The 23,367-nt window shown below is 39.0% G+C and overlaps 1 protein-coding gene across 1 annotated transcript in view; it reads left to right on the top strand.

The window, feature by feature from the left end:
- Positions 1–3,505: 3,505 nt before the first annotated feature.
- The window catches only part of GLCCI1 (glucocorticoid induced 1), a 53,043-nt gene continuing 33,181 nt past the window's right edge, over positions 3,506–23,367 (top strand). The window contains exons 1-3 of the mRNA XM_014312119.2: positions 3,506–3,527; positions 3,621–3,761; positions 22,430–22,581. Coding sequence (XP_014167594.2) covers positions 3,506–3,527; positions 3,621–3,761; positions 22,430–22,581 — 315 coding nt within the window. The remainder of the gene's footprint in view (positions 3,528–3,620; positions 3,762–22,429; positions 22,582–23,367) is intronic.

Raw genomic sequence — 23,367 nt, 5'->3', positions numbered from 1 at the left:
GTTCCTTAAAGTGGTAAAGAGAAGTGAGAAATGCCTTTAACGTGGTTTTTGAAAAGTTGAAAAGGGTATTTAAGACAATCATGGGTTTTTTAAAGATATGAAAATTCTGATAGGAGCTCAGTTTTTACTTCACTTTCCCTGTAATATCTTCTTGGTATTATACAGCAGTGGTATTCCCTGAGGGAACTACTCTGGAACCTAGATCAAAAACAGTGAAAAATTCAACAGTTGGTATTCCGCTTTAAAATACTTTCTTCTAGAAGAATACTCTCTTCATCTTTTCTGAAATCACTTTTTCCTAGGCACATGGCATGGTGCTTTTACATGTATGCTAACTCTAGTTTAGAAGGAATTAAGATGGAAATAACTTTTGAGGAGCAAAGTCTCCCCAGCACAGCTGTTGATGTGCCTGGTAACAGTTTGGCTGGAATAAGTCCCAGTGGATTTTGTCTTCTCTGGTTGCTGTGAAGGCAAGTGAAGTGGTGATTCAGTTTGGACTGTAAAGCTGTGGCATGGTCCTCAGCTTGTTTGGAAAGGAAGACCTGCTATGATATTTTACTTTAACATGCCCTGTGGGGTGCGTGTGAGTGTTCTTGTTCTGGGGCTGGTGGGATTTTCTTTGTCACACATTTACCTTGTCTTTATGCATCTATTCTTCCTATCCAAATACCTTGCTTGTTCGATGTGCAAGAACATGGAAATTGTAAAATTTAGCCATTGTAAAATAGTATTTAAACAGACAAATTCAAGAGTTACACTAGTTCATCCTTATTTTTGTCTGACATAACCCTCAGCATTGGCAATAGCTGGAATTTGTCAGCTATTGTTAGTCAAAGGTGCAGTTTCTTTCTCAGCTGACACCAGATGATTTTTGGTCTGTAAGACATTACTGTATCAGCAATGTTATCTGACAAAGGTACAGATGTAGGAAAACGTGCTTACTGCTTAAAACGCTGCTGATATTACTGTTTGGCAGATGGCTACTACAGGTGAATGCTTTCCAGTCATTTTAAGCCCAGTGCAGTGAAGCAGAAAAAAAATAAACTGGATGGACTTCATAGCTGTGATTAAGTGCAAAATCCTTGGGGGAAAAACTCTCTACAGCCCAGTTTTACAAACAAATTTGGCTCATGCTAGCAGAAAACAAAAAGACCAGACTAGTGGAAAAATACATGGTTGCTGATTTTTGTTAAAATGAATTTATAGGAGTGGCTTTGTTGGCTGAGCACGTTCACGTGGATGTGCGGTGTATTATTCCAACCCTTTCTGTAACATAACCACGGTGGCTGCGTCACATGGTGCCAGTGCAAACAAAGTCTTGCTAACAGCCCATGAATAGGAGCATTTTCCGAGAATACGGTTTCTCATTGGGACTATCGACTGATTCCTGTGCTACCAAGGGAGAAGGATAGCTATGGACAGCTTTGGAGGTATAGAAGTGCAGTCATCTGAAGCGTGCAAAATAAAAATGAGTGTCTGTTATTTAATCGGCAAATGGTACAAGGGATATAGTTAATTCTGTGATGCTTAATGATTCCTGATTGGTAGGTAGTATCTAAAATAAGACAGGGTATTTTGTTAAACATTCTACTTCTACGTATATTCCATGTCCTTTTTGTTCTCCTAATGTTTGAATCTCAGAGGCCATCACTGAGCTGACTTCCTCCACACAGCAAGACTCCCTGCATTTTCCCTTCTCCTCCATTAGCATCCTATTTGCATCAGATCCAAAATAAGCACTGTTTTCTTGATGGACTCAGCTCAACTTATCTTTCTGATCTCACAGCCATTTATTTTCTTAGCTATTAAGCTTCTCATCCTAACCCTCATTTTGTTTCTTATCGTCTCAGGTTATAAATTCATCTAATGGCAGCTCTTTTTCCTAGAACAAAAGCACTTTCTAAAAATATCACTGTAAAACTTTTTCTTTTCCTCTTGACATTCTCTGAGAACTGTTTTTGGACGCATATTAGGAAAAACAGAGTAATATTCTATATACACTTATAGGAAATGATGAAACCACACTTATTTAGACTTTGAAGAACATCTTGATTTTTTAACGAAAGTAGAAATACTGTCAAGGTTTGACGGACGTGAACAGACTCTGTTGCGAGAAATTCTGGCTGTTTCTGAGCCTTCCCTGCATGGGAGCGGAGTAAGCGTGAGGAGGCCGACAGCTCCCTGGGAACAGGGACAGCGCAAGACTTGATCCAGAGCACTGCCTCTCCTGAGTCAGTGTTAAGTAGGCACCCCGTAAAGTCCGCTTTGAACTCAGAATCACATCCCGGCACCCCACAGCGCCTACCCCGGGACCGCTCTCCCACCGCTCCCCCGACGGGCTCGGCATCCCAGCGAGTGCACAGAGTCCATCAGCCCAGAGTGATGAGGACTGGAGAAATTTCCCTCTGCTCCAGCATGACCAGCCCCAACTCCCTCAGCCTTCTTGCACTGGAAGTTGCCATCATTTGGTGCCACTGCCTGGTGGAGTTGTTCAGATCCCTGTTCCACTTAAAGAGATTAAATTCTCCTCTTTGTCTTTAAATGCTTTTGCTTGGAAGTGTAACCTGGACAGGTTTGCGGTGCAAACTCAGCAGCCACCTCCACCTCAGCACAGACTCCTTTTGGTCTGGAACAAATTCCACCACCTTTGGCTCTTTGTACCCACAAACAGAGATGATGTTTGAGGCACCTGAGCACACGGGGCTGCTGTAAGAATTAATTAGGTGCTGGTTTGAAGGTGCTCTGAAGATGAAAAGCAGCACAGTGCTTTAGGTTTAATGGCTCTCTGGAGTTCTCTCCCTGTGCTCCAGGCTGGGTTGGACTCTCACGTGCTGCTTCTGTTTGGTGTTTCCCTGGCTGCAGCAGCACCCAGTGCCAGGGGGGTCTCACCCACCTGCCAGGAACATTTTAGGGGATGTTTTCCTCCCAAATGCCACAGCCAGGTTGTCGCTGTTGAGGCGGTCGCGACACAAAGCAGAGACCTCAGACAGTCTCAGTTGGCAACACTTTATTTCTGAACATGGCTAACTTTTATACACTTTTCAATTGTTTATACTTCTTCTATGCTAACTATTGGCCACAATAAATCAACATAATACTATTGGTGAAGAGTTATAGTGACTTCACATCCAGCTGCAAGATTCTCTTATCTTTCTTCTCTCGATCTCCTTGGTTACAGCCTTGGAGAGAGCTCCTTATCAGCTTCTTCTTACTTCTTGACTTCTTCTCCCTCCTTTAGCTAACAGGCCCGCTGTTACCCCCTTCCACAGGAAGGAGGAATAGGAGGAAGGTGCTTTTAAGATTTGGGTTTGTTTCTCATTATTCTACTCTAATTTGATTAGCAGTAAATTCAATTAATTTTGTCCAAGTCTGTTTTGCCTATGACAGTAATCAGTGAGTGATGTCTTCCTGTCCTTATCTCAACCTATGGGTCTTTCTATTTTAAATTCCCTGTTCACTTGAGGAGGGGAGTGAGAATGGCTTGGTGAACACCTGACATCCAGATATGGTCAATCCACCACATCTCGGTAGAAGCACTAACCTTGGAGATATTAGAGCTGTGGCTACATTTTCCATAGAAATACCTCAACAAGCTACTTAGCCTCAGAAAATGAGGTGAGCCTTAAATCCCCCGCCCCTGAGGCAGGTGTCGTGCCCGGTTTTGCTTTGCCAGGAAGCGGGGGGGAAAGCGCTTCGTCCCGCCGCCCTGCCCCGCGATGGGGGCAGGCGACGCCTGAAATGTCATCCTCGTCTCGGGCAAGGTGAGAATCCTGCCTAGGAAAAACACCCCCGCGCCGGCCTTGGGAGGAGCGGCACGGGGGCGAGCCCGGGGCCGGCGGCGGGTCGCGCGCTCCCCCCCCCCCCCCGGGCGGAGGAGCAGCGGGGGCTCCGATGGAGCTGCTCCTGTCGCTTCTACCCTTGGCCTCAGGCTCTGGCAGCGGAGCTGTGCAACAGGGAAACGAGCCTAAAATTAACCCGCTTCTCTGTCTCCAGCTGTAACTATCTAGTAGGGGTGATAATGAGGTAGATTTATATCTGGGGTGTCACAACCCAGTTCTGAAGTGTGTGTTAAAACCAAGCCTCAAATGCTCTTCCTTTCTGCCGAGCTCGGTTTCCTAAAAGACTTGCATTTTTGTAAGATCATAGGTTAAAAGATGTGATGTTTCCAAGCACAGGCTCCAAAACAAGAAAATTCCCATATTGAGGTGCTTAAAAACAACTCTGTCCTTTGTGATACTTAGTACTGAATCCTTGGGACTGTAAAAAAACCTCAACCAGACAAAATCCACTACAAACCAACCCCCGTGTAGCCAAAATAGGCCTGTAAAGTTTAAAATGTAAAATTGATTCCCAGCAAGTCCAACTTAACCCCTGTCAGATTGTCTGTTAAATTACTGAATGTGTTAAAGTGGCAGTGGCCATTTTACCTCCCCCACTCCCTTGTGCCTTCCCCCATCACTTGAGCAGTTGAATGAATTGGACTAAATTCACTTTTTATGTTGTCCTGCTGTAGCTATCAGGTATCACACATCATCCCTTTCTGGGAATGCATTCTGTGGTTCGATACCACTTGCTTTTTCTGTCCCTTCCATAAGTTTTAACTGTGTGTGATTTCTGTGGCAAATTGTGGTCTGTGTTGGATGCCAGCGTGTGTTGTAGCAGTGGAATCTTACCTTCTTTCCTCTTCAGTTTTTATGTGTAGTAAACCCTTGCTGTCTGTAGTATTTGTAACTTGGGCAGATCTGTCATCAGAATTGTCCTACAGTGGGGCAGCATTTTACAAATGAGCAAAATGTCACTGCCAGTTACAAATTGAGTTAATTTGCCCTATGCATCTGCTTATGCAGATGACCTAATTGATTGTGTTATAATCTGGTCAGAGATACTTTGTAATGTATTTTTCAAAAAGAGTCTATTTCTGCAGAGGGTTTTGCGTGCTTGAAAATGGAACTTGAGCTTCTGTGGTTTTGATTCATTCAAGCCCTATTTAAAATTTTAAAGATCATATTTTTCTGACTGTATGGAGCACTAAATGTCGATTTCCCTTTTGCCTCCTAAACCTTTGGAAAATGCTGATGGGAAACTAGGAAAAACCAAAGGATCTGGGTGTATGAGTAGTGATAATGCTGATGATGAGCAGTAAATTATTTAATTATGGGAACCCAGAGGAAAACATTGTAGTGGTGCAGTGTATAAAGCCTACGCTTAAGGTGTATTGGAGAGTAAGGAATACGGGCAGTTACCTGCAAGCCACAAAAATACTGAAAAGCTGTGAAGTACTTCATTAATGTGTATGATATTTTTTGTTGGAGGGGAGATTTTAATTTTAGAAAGTGGTTTCAGTCTTCTTCATCTGTGGGCTATTTTAGCCTTAATAAATCAGACTATAAATTAGTACTGAATGACTTTTCTGTCATTAGACTTGTTTGAGCTTGCCTCCTGGTGAACTGCGTCACAGAGCTTGATTTGGTTTAATGAGTGCTGTGTATAAAATCATAAACGGTCCGTCGAGAAATGCACCCTGTAATCTGTATGCACTGCAAAGAATTCATTCCCCCTCCTCCAGGTCAAGCCAGCTGCTGCTGCAGAAGCTGACATCCTTTAGCAAATCCTGAATGAATGAATGAAAACAACGTGATCGCCCTAATAATGACCACAATTGCACACGTCAACAGCTTTATTTTACTGAAATACAGGCACCATTTTCTAGCAGGCGAGAGTAATAAGATACTCTATTTCTTCAGTCTTGCAAATGAAAAAAGGTTACCAAACCTCCCCTTCGTTTGCCCCTCCACCCCCCCAAAGCTAGAGGTGTTTTTACACAATTTGGAATATAGTTCCATGCCATGGGACAGTATTTTGTCTTTGTTTCTCTGCTTGTTCTCAGCATTTTAGTAAATGACGTGTGGACACTAAAAACATGTTTGTAGTCTGTGTGGTGATAATAGTATATAGAAATTTGATTACTGAGCTGGAGGACTACTGCAGTAATAATGGAGGACTTGAAAAAAAAAATTAAATGTTCCATATTCAGACATGGACCATTTTGCTGTGGCTTGTTAAACAGTGCTACTCCAGCTCTTTATAGTTGTTATCAGTATGCAAGTCTTGGGGAAGTGGCTTGATTAAAAGTTTTTTTGTCAGTTTTTCAAAGCCATTTCCCACTGCTGTAAAATGTGAGCTTAGGCTCTAGGTTTAATCCTGTTGTTTTTCTCACCAGTGCAGGAGATGTGTTTGTCTTTGGCTCTGCAGTCTGACTTGGATTGTTTCACAAATATGCTTGTTCTGGAAACTGCTTATGATTCTCATGGATAGATGTTATTCTCTTAAGACACCTGTCCCTTCCTCGCCTACTTTTAGCCTTTTTCAGTATAGATGCCTTGAACTGGCTATCCTGCTAAGCCATTTTGTGTGGATATTTTAGTGATTTGCTAGAGGTTCCTTTATGAAGGAGATTTCTGTGCAAACACTCCAGCTTTGAGCCTCTACAGGTCAGAGCAACTACCACTGCAGGCACTGACATCACTACTACATGAATGAAAGCAGCAGGGTCTGTTTTTTCTCCCACCATCATGTTTTCTACCCCTTCTTTCTACTATACTGTCAAGGTTTTTATTCTGTAGCAACACCCTGTGTTTTTAGGACTGAAACTTTCAATAATATGATATTTTCTTTCAAGCAAATTTGAGGACTTTTAGTTGTTAGGAAGCCATCAATGCCAGTAGCAGTATTTGGTTAGTACTGTTGCTGAATGGGTGAGAAATCATGAATGTTAGACATATATTTTTAAGGTGTTTAAAAAAGAGGGAATAAGAGGGGAAAACCTGATATCATAGGATAAATCTGCAATGTGCAAGTCTACACCTTTCCTCTTCTTGAAATGTGTTTATTCCTTACTAGTAGATATTTTTTGTAGTGTGTGTTCATGTTTTGGAGAGCTGGCCGTGGAAAAAGTGTCTGGTTGAATGTAACAACACGTGGTTTTCTTAGAGGGAATATATCTGTTAGATCTCTGAGTGCATAAAAGTAATGTCAACAGAATCTGAAGCTGTGTGGTTTATGACAAAGGATATTCTGGTAATAGTCCAAAAAGCCAAACCCTTGTACATGTCAAATAAAATTTGCTCTTTGCCTGTGGACACATCTTTTAAAGAAAAAAGCAACTTGTTTTCCTCCTTGCCTTACCTGGATAAAATCAACAGTGTCTGCTGTTATGTAAAGTAGCTTGTATAAATATGAGAGTGGATTTCCTGTTTAGTTTCCTTTTTTCATGATACATTAATATTTTGTATACAGGTAGGGTGTAAATTACTTCTATGATTCAAAATCAACACTGCTCTCACCAAATGCTTTGATTTTAGTTTTAACTCTCTCTAGTGGTACTGTAATATTATGCCTCATATTTTTCTAACTTTCATTTACACATTTTATAGAACAAACTTTTTTGCAATTCCATTTCCAAATATTAAAGATAAACGTTCGTTTTAAGGACATATGAAAAATACTGTGACCAGTTTGGCTGTTAAAGGTTCCCAGTGTCTTTTACTTCCCAAAATAACTCCTGAAGATTTGCCAACATGAGTGAGAGAAAGGAATTACAAAGGATGCAAAACAACTGCATAACCCAGTTCAGTGTAAGAAGTATATATATATCTGGTTTTAGGCTAGTGGAATTAGGAGTGGAGTAAAACAAACAATATTGTTGATCTCTAGACTTGTAAGGGATATCAATATTAAAACAACATCCAAAATTTGTACTTCAAAAGGTAGAACTATTTTAATATCCTGGATTCAAACCATCCAATATTTTGGCATCATAAGCATTTATACCAGAGACCAAGAAGATCTTGCCTTTATTTCTAGCAAATGTAGGTAAGGAAGTAATTTTTGTGACGCTTCCTATTTCCTGGTCGCTGAATAATGCAGTATTCCCATAATTGTATGGCCAAAACAGTTTTGCTCCAGCTTTGTCCCTCTCGCTTCCCGAAATAGCTTTCATTGGAATATAATATGATGACATAAAAGACCCTGGCTAAATTTGATCCAGTTGTCCTGAACTCAGAGCCTTTTTAGCTACATGTCTTAACATGACTGTAAATGAGAATGGTGTATTAAATGTCTGTCATAAATAATGCTTTATAAAACAAATTACTGAGCTTCTTTCAGGTATTAAACTGTAGGAAGAAAAAATGGGAAGGTATTTTCTCTGTTGATCTTGAATAGTGCCGTAGCAAGGCATTAGCTTTGAAGACAGAACCTCCCTGTTTCATGGAAAAAAAAAACTAACTTAAAAAGTGTATGATTAGACCTGTTTTAAATCACTACTTCACCTTTAATTCTTATTCTTTGGATATAAGCAAGTATTTGTGTGTTACATATGGCCAAACTGAAGTTACTTGCCAACATCTGTGCATAGTAAAATAGTGGCAAATACTGAAGTTTGGTTTCTGAAATTCATGGTTTCTGTGTTTTGTTGTTTTCTTTCCCATGGTGGTGGGGTGAATGGAGGTTCTTAAAATGTATTTTAAAATGCAGGGAGGGTAGGTCAGTGGAATGTATCTTAGAATCTTACAAAAAAGTCAGTGTTCACCAAGTCTAGACTGCTATATTGCAAAAATTCACAGTGGAAAGCCAGTTATTTTTAAAATGGGTTTTGTGCTACTACTCTATATCATTATGAAAAAAACCATAAAAATAACTGATGCAGTAATTCTGAAGTTTCAGTTAAGTCTAGACTTGAAAGCAGTAGTCGAAACTATGCAAAATGTATTGGAAATAGAGTATATGGTCCTCTGTGTTTCAGTACAAGTGAATATCTACAATACATTTTAAATGTGACTTTACCCATTGATTAATTATCTTCATCTGAAGAAGATAATGTTTTTTTTAACCTGCAGTGAAAAATGAAAGCTCCTGTTTAAATCAGTTGGCAGTTACTTCAGTAGAGAACAGTGCTGCCAGCACTTGACAAAATAGGTAGTTCTTCATGGATTTCACATATGTTCTTGGGAAGTTGTTAAAATAGTAGAGTTTAAACATCAACTAGCATTTTTTAATAAGTATCTTTTATTGATTAAAAAAATGACCCTGTATTAAACATACATAACTGGAAAATTGTGCTCAAGTATTTAACTGTCAATGATCATCATCTTGCTTTAGTGTTAGTATTTAAATGGATGTTTATGTTAGTCTTTCAGTGCTGCCTCCTTTTGTAGTGCTTAAACAATGGCTTAAGGCATTTTAGGCAAGTAAAATATTGTTTACATCTCATCGTTGGAATACATCACAGCAACTTGTCAGCCTGAGATTATGACCTTTTCCTTTGTATCACCATTTTTAAGGTTTGGGTAATTGCAAAATGTAGAGCACTGGAGATCACAGTGAAGGAAAATGGGTGTTTGTGCTTAATAATCAAATTCTGACAATTCATAACAATTTTGAATGTATATTCACTTCCCCAAAATTAGATAGTCTTTCAGTTATGCTTTAATTTTTTTCCATCTGATATGACTCTGAAGCTCATCCCTACCATACAGCTAGTTTTGAGTTGGAGGTGAAATGCTGAGGTGCAGAAAGGGATCAGAGACTTGTGCAGTATGGATAGCACACAGAGTATCGTGACCCAGTGTGTAATGGTGATCCTTTGGAATGGCGAGTCGGCCTCTCTGGTTCTTACCTTCCTGAGGCTGAGATGGTGTCCATGGAAGCCTTTATCTGCGGCTGAAACTGAAGAACCTGCACTCTCAAGAACTCTTCCCTGCTCTCCCAGCTTTGTGAGTCTGGGCTTAGGACCAGAGCTGTTCTGTCACATGGCCCCCTTGGATTGCTGGTGGTAACTCTGCTCCCACAATGTCTCCACAGTGTTAGTAGGACAGAGGAAGGAGTGTAGCTCCTGGAAGTCTGTCTCGGAAGGAAGCACAGGCAGCCCAGGTGTGGCTGTGTTGAGGAGTGCCCTCACTCAGCCTGCTGTCTCAGGCCCTACAATACCATCTGTGCCCTGGGTGTGTTCATTTCACCTCTCCTCCTTTCTCCTTTGGTATATGCACTTCCTAGCTGCTGCTGCTGCTGATTCCTGCCAAACTATTCACCCTGTTAGGTTACTTTTCTCTGACAGGGAGAAAAAGCACCCAGAAGGTGTGAGTGTCTGCACTCAAGCTATAACAGTTTTCTGCATAAAAAACTTGTAAATGGGGGATTAACCTAAACAGTTTGTTTTAGGTCAGTAAAGATGGTTGTGATGGGAAGTTTTAATTTTTTGTAGTAGTAGATCTCTTAATTAGCTTTCCATATTAGATATTGTTGCTTTGCAGATTGTATGTACTTTCCAGGAGGTCATGAAATGTTACGAGCTTGAGTTTTGAAACCTTAATGCAAAGTACTGTATGGTTAAGCTTCCTTATTTAGTGTTGCATATGCCCCAGTGATAAATGATGCCACTGATGTTGGTGTTTATAGGACTTGACTTTCACTGTTGCTGGTGTTAAATTGAGGAGTAGCTGTTTGCAATGGATGTTGTTCTCACATGAGTGAATAACAGCATTGGTTCTCCCATGCTGTTTATTTTGCACAACTTGAAACTAGTTTTACCAAAACTACGCATCATTTCCTCTTTAGGAAGAAAGTGTCTTGTAAGAAAGTGTCTTGTATTTTGCTCACAAGAGCAATAGGTAGTAGTTCTGTCATGGTGTTTGAATAATCTAATATACTCTCTAGAATATTTTCTTCTCAATCTGCTGAAATATAGCCTAAAAAAGAATAGTAATTTAAGTATCTCATTCCTTGAACGATGCTAGTCACCTGTTTGGAGAAGGCCTCAGCCTCCTTTCCTATGCCCTTAGCACCAGGCATCAAGCAGTGTTGTAAACACATTTCTGAACTTCAGGAATTAATACTTATTTCTGATTGTCAGGTCATTGCAAGATGACTGACATTCATACTTGAATTTGAAATGAATTTCTGTAGCTAAATTAATTTTAATGTTATATAATAAGTATAAATCTGTCTTTTATAAATGTTTTGTGTAACAGTAGTTACTCAGTTGTGAACTGATTAAATGTATGGCAATGTGGGTATTGTTTTATTATGTGCCTTTTAATCTCAGGTGTTTTGATGTGCAATGCCTATTCTGGAGTTCTCCAGAAAAAATTAGTAAAGGTTGGCTAGCTGGATTAGCTGGGTGTCTGTTACATGTTTTAAAATTCTTCATAGTTAGGAAAGAAAACCCAAATATTTTAATATAGGTGCTTAGGCTGCAGTACAAAAAGAAAAAAAAAATCAGAACTGTAAACTGTAATAATTGTTTGATATTTGTCAGCATTTGGAGACCAAACTATCATTTGGAAATAACGTGTTCTTACCAGGAAATGAGATTTGTTACTCAGTGTTCAATTACTTGCTAATTCAATTAATTGTAGTCTGTAAATACAAACCCACTTCAAATTATGCCATGAAGTCAGAAGTTGGCTATCAGGGAGCAGATTGCCTAAGTGCAAATATACAGTCCCAGGTTTGTGAACATGTAGCTCTCAGGGACAACAGTGCAGTTGCTTTTCTTAGATGAAGTGCTGTATCCATGCTGGATCGGAAATGTTGCTGCATAAACCTTGAAAATTTTGTGCTGTGTTCCCATAACTCAGGCTACAGAGAGACAGCACAGAGAAGCCAGCTCTACAAGAGCTGTGAATTTCTGTAGATATTAAACATGATCCCAGTACCACTCCTTCTGCATGCCATGGCAGTGCTCCCTAGCCCAGTAGGACTAGAAGATGGTGGTGGCTGTAGTAGGTGCCTTAGTGGTGCTGTCTGTGCTCTGGAAAGGTTTGGTGAGTCCAGTGCTCACACATGGAGACCAGTTCAATGCTGAGTGTCAGCTAGTCAGTCTTTCTGGAATCTGGAGCCCTGGAAAGTACATTATGAAAGCCAAGTGGCTTTGCGGCTTTGACTCCGTGAGCTAGGTGTTACACCTCCATGTTCAACATATATTATTCTAAGTCTTTGTTATATGTGGTATCTTAACTTTCTGCTTTTCAAAGCAATAAAGAGTTGAGCTGCTCGCTGAAAGTTAAACCCAGATTTACGCTGTGTCCCGGAACAGACTTTGACCAGTGTGACTCTAAAAATACCAGCTAACTGCTGAAGAATGCAGAATGAGACTTAGGTTTACACAGTAGCTGGGAAGCTGCCAGGTTAAAGGAGAAGCTGTCTTCACAGAAGTAAATTTCTGTCCAAGGTCTTAAAATCTTCATTCTTAACTGATAGCTGTGTTTGCTTAATTGTGGCAATTGACAGTGGAGTACCACACTTCCTTTCTCTCATACTCTATGATTCCTCTGCTATTTCACCTTCAGTGGCTCCTTTGTTATACCTGGTAACCTGCCTGGAATAATTATCTTTGCAATGTTTTCTTCACACACAAAGAAACCATAGAATACATTTGAAATACTTTCTGTTCTTTCCAAAGGGAGCAAGGAAAAGGCCTAATTTGGAAGAGAAAAATTTCTCATGGGCACAAATGTGATTAAGTCATGTATGTTTAAAAGTAATGTGTATTTGAGAAACATCCATACAAGGAACTGACTGCAGACACATACTCAGTGTAGGATATTGTCCGTGTGGAAGATCCAAATAAACTTTGGTATTGCTGTAGAGGGAGAGGCTCATTCTTTCAAAACAAGTTGTTTAGCAAAGTGTGCAGTCCATATATTATTTAAAATATGTTGTAAATCTGTTGTATCGATCTACCTGTATTTCTTCCAAAGAATGAACTAGGCTATTCAGATGATTGGAGGGGCATGATTTTTCTTTAGTGGTGTGTATAGCCTTTAATATGAAGTTGAATCATACAGGGAGATCTTTTGACTGCAAGATTTATAGTAGAAAATTAGAGTGGCCACATTGATGATAGGAATTACCAATTGTAACAACTTAAAATTTTGGAGAAGCAGAAGAAATGGGTGTGCTGACACTGTACATGAAAGAAATGTTAGATCTAGCCTTCGTTTAGTCATGTAAATTTGCATGCATATACAGCAGAAGAAGAAAATCCTACATAGAGGTTTGTTTAAAACTCATGCATCTGGAGTAAAGTTTTGGATTTCAGAAGGAAGTCGTTTGAAAATTTGCCTAAACAGGGTTGCTCTGCCTTGAGTAATAGAGAAACTGTTTAATGAAAAATATTAATACTATTGGAGTCTTTCAGACATCAGAAAAGTTCAAGGATATGATCTGATTGCATGGACACTTACCTCGAAAAGGCTGCTAGGAATAAGCAGAGCACCTGCAAGAAACAGCAGGAAGAACTGAGGAAAGAATGTCATGTTACCAATCAAAAGGTGAACCTTAGCTGAGGATTGTTAAAACATGAACAGGCTTGGACTTTGTGTGCTTTAAGAGAGATAATAGAAACACGCAGATTGAAAAATGAGGAAAAACTTGTAACCATTTGGTACGAAGAAAAAAAGATCTGAGACTGATCTGCTAGAATGTATGGTTTCAAAGTCAGCTCCAAGTAATAGTAGCTACAGTCTTAGAGGAAATAGCACAGATATTTATTCAGTGCTTTGCACTCACCAGAAAAAAGTCTAAGGAATCACTTTCCATAAGAATAGTGATTTTTAACCCAGAAAGATAAAAAAACCCTGAATTGTAAGGGATAAGGATAATTTGGAATTAGGAATTACCAAGACTGTGGTAAATACAGATTGCATATTTCAGCAAAGTCAATTCAGAGATCTCCATTGCAGGATTCTAGAAAAGCCTATTCAGAAATTGACATTTACCTTCACATTTCTGAGGCAGTCTTGTTAGTAGAAGTGACATCATTAGAGAATAGATACTTCCTGAGTATAGCAATGCTGATGTTTTAAAAATGTTGTGTCCAGTTCTAAAGTATGGAGAACTACTGGTGGAACTTCAGAAGAAATTGTAAGGGATGGTGGAAACCAGGGAGAAATGTTAAAGTGCAAAATGAGCTTTCCAAGTGTTGTCATGCTAACCTGGTCATTGTGATAAGAAAACTGATCTCCTAGACGGGAAGTAGATCTTATCCGTGTAGGCAAATTTTGAAATTAGGGTGATGAAACCATTGATGAATATTGAGTGGTTTAATTAGTACACAAGAAGATCATGCAAGAAGAGTTTAAGAGCCGTGGGAATTGAAGTAATAAGTTTAAAAAATTAGATTTAAAAGTAAAAAGTAGAAGTTAATGTATGTGGGGTTGTACTTGATCAGAGTATCTTTTCCTCGGAGGAGGAGCATCTCATTTGGAAATTTTGGAGGGTGGAGTTGGGTGATGGTGAGATCTCTGAACTGCCAGCATAAAGTAACTGAAAGACTTCTGGGCACAAGTCTGGTCTTATATGAAGAGCACTTGGCCACACAGGGGCTGCTGAGGCGTTAAATGGTGTATTGCACACTCTTTTCATGCTCTGCAGTTCAAGAAAGGTAAAGTCAAAGTGGAGTTGACTCAGAGAAGGACTCACAGGTTAGGAGTTGAACTGTGTGATTCTAAAAAAATCTGAATAAAAATACAGTTGCTTTGTCAGAATCCAGGTGAGCAAGGAAGGGAATGAGCGGGTGGATTGGATTGACAGTGTAAATATTTATCTATTAAACTGTAAGAAGGCCTGAAACCATCAGGAAAAGTTCCTGGTTTTTTTTCCCAACAGGAGTTGTGATGACAAATAGCTGCTGTAAGACTGACTGTACTCTGTTTTGAAGTGATTTTGTGTTTTGTCAGTGATAGCTGCGAAGTGGGCTCCAGATTTAGGAAGTTGTTTCTAGTCTTTGTTTCTGTGTCTTAACTGATAATGAAAAGATAATTTATTTAATCATCAAAGTTGAGCACTCTCATTTAGGCAATCAGTTTTAATCTGGTTTTACATTTCTATTTTCAAATTTTTTTCCCAGAAAAATATGTTATTGTTGTTTAGTATAATTTGCTCTAGCTAGGAGAATGCTTTCTATCTCTAATAATTGGTGATCATTATGATGGCATTGTATAGCCTCTGTGCATTGATTACAGTTCTTTGTGAATTTTGATTATGGAAATGGTGAGTTGTGCCTTCTGATTAATTTTATTCATTATTATGTCCAGCTGCATTTTGATGGAAAGAAGAATTAAAGGTTTACAAAACCCTCACTTTCTACATCTTGTTAAATTTTAAGTATTGTCTTTATAACAACAACAACAAAAAAATCCCTTCAGAGTCATCAAATATATTTGAAAAAACTGTTCTTCAGTTACTGAATCAACTGCATGTGTTTATATTGACCCCAAGAACCCCAAGCTTTAGTGCTGTTCTTGGTTCCCAGTTTGGTTCTCAATATTGGATGCACAGAATAGATGATTCAGCAGTTCTAAATTAATGAACTAAAAGGAAGGAAATTCTCTGTATCTGCTTAAGTGTCCAGCAGTTAATGGATGGTTGTTTCAGTGTGCTTTTTCCCAAGTACTTAGCTGCTGAGCTCCAATCAAATTTGTCTTAACTTTATAGTACAAACACTTTATTGAATCATACTAAGTTTAGGTATTTGTGTAGTATTTAAATTTGAAGTAATAATCGTACAAAGAAAAATATATTCTAAAAACGTGAAATGCATAAAAATCTGAAGGTTTGGAATTAGTGCTTTTACCTACATGTCATTCTGTTAGAGGAGTCCAAGTGTGTAGGTTACATCTGTTGAACAAAGCAGGCTTTTGTGCCGTGAAATCCTACAGGTCCTATGCATGCCAACAGTAATCCTTGTTAGAAGAATAGTTTAGCTTTAGCAGGCTGAAACTTTCTGCCATATGGCTTGTTTACTTTTCTTACAGAGATTAGAGCCTTCTTTCTATGTTTGATCTCTAAGGATAATGTTGATTTTAAACAGGGGAGTTTTGCTGTGGACAAAATCTGACTTCTGAAATACATTCATAGTCACGTTTTACCTGTACCTCTGGCTGGGGGGAATAAGGGACATGAGGCAGAGACCTTGCTTCAACATACATGCATAGGCAACCAGGGCTTTCAGTCAGCTGCAGGTCCAGTGAATTATGCCTAAAAATTCATCTGTGTGTTCTACTTCCCCTGGTGTCCATACTAGCCCTGCCACTGTGCCATCCTGTGGCTAGGTGTCCTTGAGAGTCTTGCATGAAACCTCCATTATGGAAGGAAATGCCTTAACCTATGGGTTGGATTCAGTGACTAACCAGAAGATCTCTTCCCTTTTCAGATGACTTAGTGATACCTGAAAAAGATAACTCAGTGTAGTTGATTCCTAAATCCCATACTGTGGGTCAGTGTGCGTGTACAATTTTCCTTTGAAGGAACAAGCTGGTTTTGTCTCATGTTGTTTTCCCAGTACAGGTGATCTCCTGTCTTGATAGACTTGTGTTTCTTGCAGTTCAGTCTGAATTCTCATAAGCTTTGTCAGGTACAAAACCAAATTGGCCCTGGCTACCAGACTGTAAAATGATCTGTGTGGAAGATGGCTCCCCTCTTGTTTGTTTTTTTTTTCCTCCCTGAAGAATTCTGGATGTAGGAAGCATATGATTCATGGACCTGGATCTCTGAAAAAATCTTCACTCTCAAGAAGTAGCCTGCTTTGTGCTTGTTCGGTTTTGGTTGTTGGAGCCTTGGTTAGATTATGATGCTGCTCTTTGCTGCCTTTATTTTTCCCTTCAGTTAGCATGATGAGAGGAAGTTAAAGTGGATTTTGTCTGTCTCTTTTGGGTAGTAACTTCAGAATGTCAGCCCTCTTCATTTTTAGTCATTCTCTCTTGTGATTTTTAAAGATCGAAACTGGGGATAATTTCTGAAGTTGATACAACTGAACCAAAACCAGTGTGCTGCACATAATGAAAACAGGTTTTAAAGAGTTGAAGTGTAAAGTACTTCAGAGATGTATCGGAAGGTAACTTGAAAAGACTCTCTTCTTATATTCCCTTAGAATTATTGTTTTGGTAGCAATTTGCCTTTTAAATGTTTGAAAATGCTAGTGTTTTGTTTTGTTTTAAGCTATTAAAGAGATTAGGCTATTTAATTTGAAATTGTGAAGGAAGAGTGCAGTAATTTCATGTTTTTTCTTTTCAGTTACATAAAAAAGGGTGTTGTGGGTTTTTTAAAGATCATATTTAAAATAATATTTTTTGTTATTTTGTATGAGCAGTACATGGCAAACAGCATGCTCTTTGTTGCTCTTCACCTTTCTGAACAGTTAATGCAGTCATGCAGCCATTTAGCAGATTTGGGCCGAAACAAGTCCGTCAGTCCCTGGCAACTGGGAAATGTCTTTTGAGCCAATAGATCTCTTTACTTCTCTGGAGTAGAACTTCAGGGGACCCCAAATCCCTTGTTAATCTTTTTCATGAGAGATTTTGGCTCCAATTACAAGAGAAAAGCCTTCTTGAGAATGAAGATTGAAATATTTTTTTAGAGTGGCCTCTAAATCCCCATTATTCAGTCTTTTTCCTGGCAAAGTCATAGAGACAAGTTCTGCAAATTAAACACACACCAGTTTGACCATCTACCTACATAATCAGAGCAGGAGAGACCAATCAGATACACATTCAGATATCAGTGTCACTATATACGTGCTTAAAAAGCAAGCAGAAAAACAAAAAAAACTTCCCTTGACCAGACTCTTCAGAAACAGAATCCTCTTGAATCCAGAAGTCTGCTTTTATGGTACTCAGGGAATCACTGTCCAAAGTAAGCAAGAGCAAAGGTATCCCTTTTTCATGCTTTTACAAGGTGTAGCAGGAGAGGGGACTTTTAATTAGGTGTAGGACAGTCATCAGTAGCTGCTCTGGGAAATGTGACTTAAGTGATGCCAGGCATCATTCACTGTTGGTCACCATTCCTCAATATTCAGCTTTCCATTTCTAGTTTTTGATTTCCTAGACTGCATTCTCACATAATTCATTATTTGAGAAGCACTCACACAGGGACTTCTTGTCAGATCTGATAGCAATGTCCTAGAAATATCTGATACTAATTTATGGTGGTATACACAGTCTCTGAATATCCTTTGGGCCAGAATATTTGAACTCTGACTTTGTGGCTCTTGAAAAGAGTCTTAAGCAGACTGGGATATCCATCATAGTGAGTCTTCCCAAGAGTATTTTTGGAGAAAATTCTTTTGAAGTTAGTATTTATTTCCTAGATAAAATCTGAAATTCTTCAGGAATGGATGAATCCTAAGCTTGGGACTCATTTCGTGAGTAGCTTGTGACCTGAAGGTTGTGCAGGGTGCTAGCAACTAAACTGAAGAGAAACAACATCTCATGAAAATTATTGGGGAATTAATTACTGATATTTCATGGTCTCAGGTTAATAGTTTAAGTTAAAGAAGTTTCGAGAAAAGAAATTAAGAAATTACTGCAAGAATATTGTCTAACCTTTTGGCAGGATAGTGTCACAATTAGCTGACATCAAAAGTGAGATGACAATACTTCTGGTTTTGGAGAAGAATGAATTTTATTTTTATTTCATGTTTTTCACTCAGTTTGAGAGGAGTCTGTGTTATCTGAGATTCTCAGGATAATTTTAGTCCTTTAAAATCAGTTGTATGCGAGTACACGAGTGGAAAAGTTCTGGCCAAATTTGAACTGGATTTGCTAACTGTTGGAAGAAACATGGGAAGAAAATATGTTGACAGATGAGTTCTGGTGGCTTGAGCTGAACCAGTTTTTTTACTGCTACCAATGCTAGCTGTCAGTCTTGCTGTTCTGTTGCAGGTGATTTTCCTCCTTGCACATGTGGCACAAAGCTATTTAAGCTAAAAATGGACTGTGAACGTGACTTTCAGATTATGGGCAGGTTAGCTGCCTCTATCCTAGATGGGAATGCAAGCTCTTCATTTTAGAGCTGCAGCAGATGGTTTTATTTGAGCCCTCTGTCCTTTACAAAAGAGCTGTCGTGTTAGGCTCTTACTGAATTACATTTTGCTGTCAGAGAAATATAAACCTTTTTTCAGTCAGTCTAGGTAGTATAACTAGAATTCTCTTTGCTCTCAATGCAGCATGCAGAATCATGATTTCATGCAGGTTATTTTAGTTTTCCTGCTGGGAGGTAGGATCACACCGAATTTTGCCAGCTGTAGTATTCAGGTGGACCATTGTGTCACTTTGTGGAACATTCCTAACTAGAATAGTGTAGCAATTTTTCCTAAATACATGCCATTAAAACTTGTGGCATACTTTAAGTAACACATAGAACCACAGAATATTCTGAGTTGGGACTCACAAAGATCATAGAGTGCCACTCCTAAGAGAACGGCCATGCAGGGATCAAACCTACACTCTGGGCATTATTATCATCATCATGCTCTAATCAACCAAGCTAATTGCAGTGGTCATGAGGTATTTTGCCTTGCTGCAAGCATATGTTTTGCTTTTCTTATTTCTAGATAACTTCCTCAGGTAATGTTACACTGCTTAAGTGCTGTGATCTTGTTTGCTTATTCTGGAGGTAGGGCTGAGTTTCATATGAGATGTCTCACTTGTCACTAAAACAACAGAATCCTTTGACTTACTGCCGCGGTAAAATCCATTCATACCCTTGGGATGTTGTCAGATGAGTTTTAGTCTTAAACTTGGATAAAATCAGTCTGTAATTTTAGAGATTTCTTAATATTGTTGAAGCCTTTCTGAATGCTGAAGTCTGTTGGCTATCTTCAGGAGCTGTTGAAGCACTTCAGCTATTTTGATTCTCTGAGAAAACTGGAGCATGAAGTTTCCAACCAGAGACAGTGATTTGGGCTGGAGAAGGGTATTCATTATAGTAGCATCAGCATTCCATTGATAATGAAAATTTGGGAAGTGTTATGTAGTAGCTTCCTAGAGTAGTGGGAAGCCAGACATATGATGAGGTGATAAAAGCAAGATTAAGAAATAAACCCTGAGAGCAGTTCTAATATTTAGAAAACTACTTAAGCTGATCTGATCTGCCAGTGTTGGGGTCCAGTAGAGTGATGCTCTCCCGGGCATCCTATGATGTTTGAGTACATTACTCTACAAGACACTTTGTCAAATGCTAATTTGCAAAAGTTCCTTTAAATGCCATGCTTATAGATCCCTTCTCCTTTATTTTTTATGTTCTAATGATACATAGTAAGAGGTGAGGAACAAAAACTGTTATCGAACAGTCCACAGGGCTGCTGCTCTTCTAGCTCTCCTGGTGGTTTCTGCCCATTATGTTGTGCCAGCTCTGCTGTAATGGGGAAGACCCTGTGTTTATGACTTTAGGGGGTGCACTTCAGTTTTCATTATGTTTAACTCAGTGAATTATTTTGCCAGGTGGATTCACACATCTGTCTGTGCATGCCACCTCAAAGGAGATGGAGGGAGAGCAGACAATGGTGGAATAGGGATGGCATTAAATCCATCTCAGAAGAGATGGAAGGAGCACAGCAGTGGAATAGGGGTGACATTCACTTAGCATTAACTTGAATTGGTTTATGCAGTTGAGAAGTGGTTTATTTGCTTAATTCAGAGAAACACTGAGGAATAGTAGGGACTTTGGAAAACACATCTTGAACTTTTTCTTCTCTCATCTTTAAGGCTTGACAGTGTCTTTCAGTCCACTTCCAAGATGCCCATGGAAAAACAAAACAAGTAATTTTTGGTGGTGTTGATTTCTCTTCAGTTTTAATGGCATTATTTTAGTTATTAATGTTGGGATTTCTGTTGCCTTTCCTCTGGGTGTAGAACAAGTTACAAACCTTAGCTAATTGTCTGGTTGTATATATTTTGTTGTGTCTTTTGGGCTTGTGTTTTCTTGAGTTTAGTCTTTACTTCCTCATCTTCAAGCATTATCTTGTGCGTTGTTTCTGACTTGTTTTAAAAGGTGTTTTTTGAGAAACTTTCAAAACTTGGGCTGAGAGAGTAGCATAGTGCCATAGCATGACAGGGAAGGTTGGAAGAATTCTTTGTAGCTTTTTACCTATTAGGTACACTTGTGTTTCAGCACAAATGTAAACACTACTTTAATTTTTGAAGTTCGTTATCTCTGTTTTGAATTTCAGATTTCTTTACTTTTAATAGTTCAAGGATCTTTCTTAAAATGCAGATTTGTCACAATTGGAATCCTATAAGGATAGATCTTTTAGAGATGGTAGAGATTTGATTTATAGCTAAGGCAGTCAGAATAATTACGATATAAAAGTCAACATGATACATTACATCATGTCCAATTCACAGCATTATTTAGAACCCTTCACCTAAAATGAGTAGCCAATGCAGTGTTTCAGCAAGTCTATATATTTGTCTAAAACGGTCTGGTTTAACAGTGTCTTCATCTATCATACTATAACCATACTGTATTAGTGCAAGCTATGCCCTAATTGTGCTGAATGCTGTATATCACATTGATGATGGACTCTGCCTTTGGAGATCCATCAGTCCTAGGTGATACACAAATAGAAAATACTTGTGAAGGCCAGTGGCCATGTTTGGACTCAGAAGTGTGCCAGCAGGTCTGCTCTCACGTTCTGAGCAGTCAGTAGGCTTTTGGTGGGTCAGATTAGTGTATGGCACGTGATTAACTTGGAAGTTATCTCACTTGTGAACTTCTTTTAGTAGGGGTGAGCAGAACAGACAGTAGCTGCCATGTAGGGCTTAGGTTGGCTAATATGAAGTCTAGAAAACGAGTATATGAAGTAATTTTTCCTAAGGACAAAGCAGACAAAGATAATCCAGAGGGCATGCCATAAAATTCTGTTCTTTCCCACATCAATCTCGTGAATCACCCTGCACTTTGCTCTCCAAGTGAAATGTAAGAAAAAGTGTTCCATGATCTGGGTGTATGGCGAGAAAAGTACAGGGAGGAGTTGAGGACTGCAGGCACAATGATGAGTGAAAAAACAAACAAGGCAGCTGCTCTGACCAGCACTCTGTCAGAGGGAAAGATGGAATCACACTCTCAGCTTGCTAAGGCCTGCAGTGGGATCTTGTAAATAATATGGAATTGATTTAAATTATGAAATAATATGGAAAAGAGGATAAATCGGGTATGCATCCTCTTAACAACCACAATTTTTCTCATTATTTGTATTTTAGTATGTAGAAAGCTAAGCAAGCTGGCTTAAAAAGTGCTATGCTGTATTTTCTATTTCTGCATGTCTGGCTTTCCTGAGTTGCATCATCACTGTATTTAAATTTGCTTGATGTTTTTTGCTGATGAAAATACATAGCATACGTAGCCCAGTTCTTTGCAGATATGAACACCTTAAGCATTGGGGTTTTTGTAACTGTTACATTTTCCCTTTTCTGTTTGTTTTCCTTTTTTGTCTGATGTATTTGCTTTGATGTGATGGCATTCTTTTCAGCTTGGCATTTAGACAAAGGTTTCTGATGTGTTCTTGCCATTGTGTGTCATAGCTAGCTTTTAACATTTCACATCAAATTTAGCCTGACTTTTTTGTTGATTTTGTTCTGGTTTTCTACAGTGGACAGGCCAAAATCCCAGCAAATCAGAACTTCTGGTACCATAAGGCGAACTTCTTCTTTGGACACAATAACAGGACCTTACCTCACAGGACAGTGGCCACGTGATCCCCATGTACACTACCCTTCATGTATGAAAGATAAATCTACTCAGGTAAAAGCAGTAAAACAAGACAACAGAGATGTTTCATATAATTGATGTCTACTCAATTTAATTCTGAAGAAATGTGGATTCACTTAATTTTATTAGAAATATGAAATCCTAAAGTAAGTTGCAGTAGTCTTTTTTTAATATTTGCCAATGCAGTAACATCGTATGTGAGGATAATGTTTTTGTCGTTTTAGAAAACAGTTGTTAAAAATAATTTTCTCAATGTGGGCAGATCTATTGAGGCTAAATAAGCAGATATCAATCTCAGCCTTGTATCTGGTTTATTTTGAAGCTGCTATATGCAAAATTGTGCTGAGTGTTATTTAAGAAAAAGCGTCCATGTAGCAGTGGCTGACAAACTGAAAGATTTTACTAAATCATGGTAATAAATCTGTCAGTCTGAAAACCTGTGTGTTTGTCTGTGTGTGTGGGACTGAGGGATGGCCACTGAGTTTATTCATGGCCTGATCGTCTTGTGATATCCTTGGATTCTCTTCAGGGCTCTGTCCTTAGTAGGACCCTCTGGCAGGTAGGTTGCTGGGACATTCTACTGCTCCAGTGCTCTTTGACTAGAAAGGTGAATGTTCTTTCTTACCTGCTTCCTCCTTGTGCTGGACTTTGTTGCCTGCAAAGATGATCACTGTCAGACAGATGAAAAATACATAATGCTAGCCACCCCATCCCAATTATTATCAAAGGAGCTGCATTCTTTTTTCCAGCAGTGCTTTTGATGTTTGGAATAAGCCATCTGAGTTCATCTTCCAAACTAAATTGGAAACTAGAAGAAAC

Source organism: Geospiza fortis, unplaced genomic scaffold (assembly GCF_000277835.1).
Source record: "Geospiza fortis unplaced genomic scaffold, GeoFor_1.0 scaffold138, whole genome shotgun sequence".
Classification (NCBI taxonomy): Eukaryota; Metazoa; Chordata; class Aves; order Passeriformes; family Thraupidae; genus Geospiza; species Geospiza fortis.
This window is presented reverse-complemented; position numbering and strand designations above follow the sequence as displayed.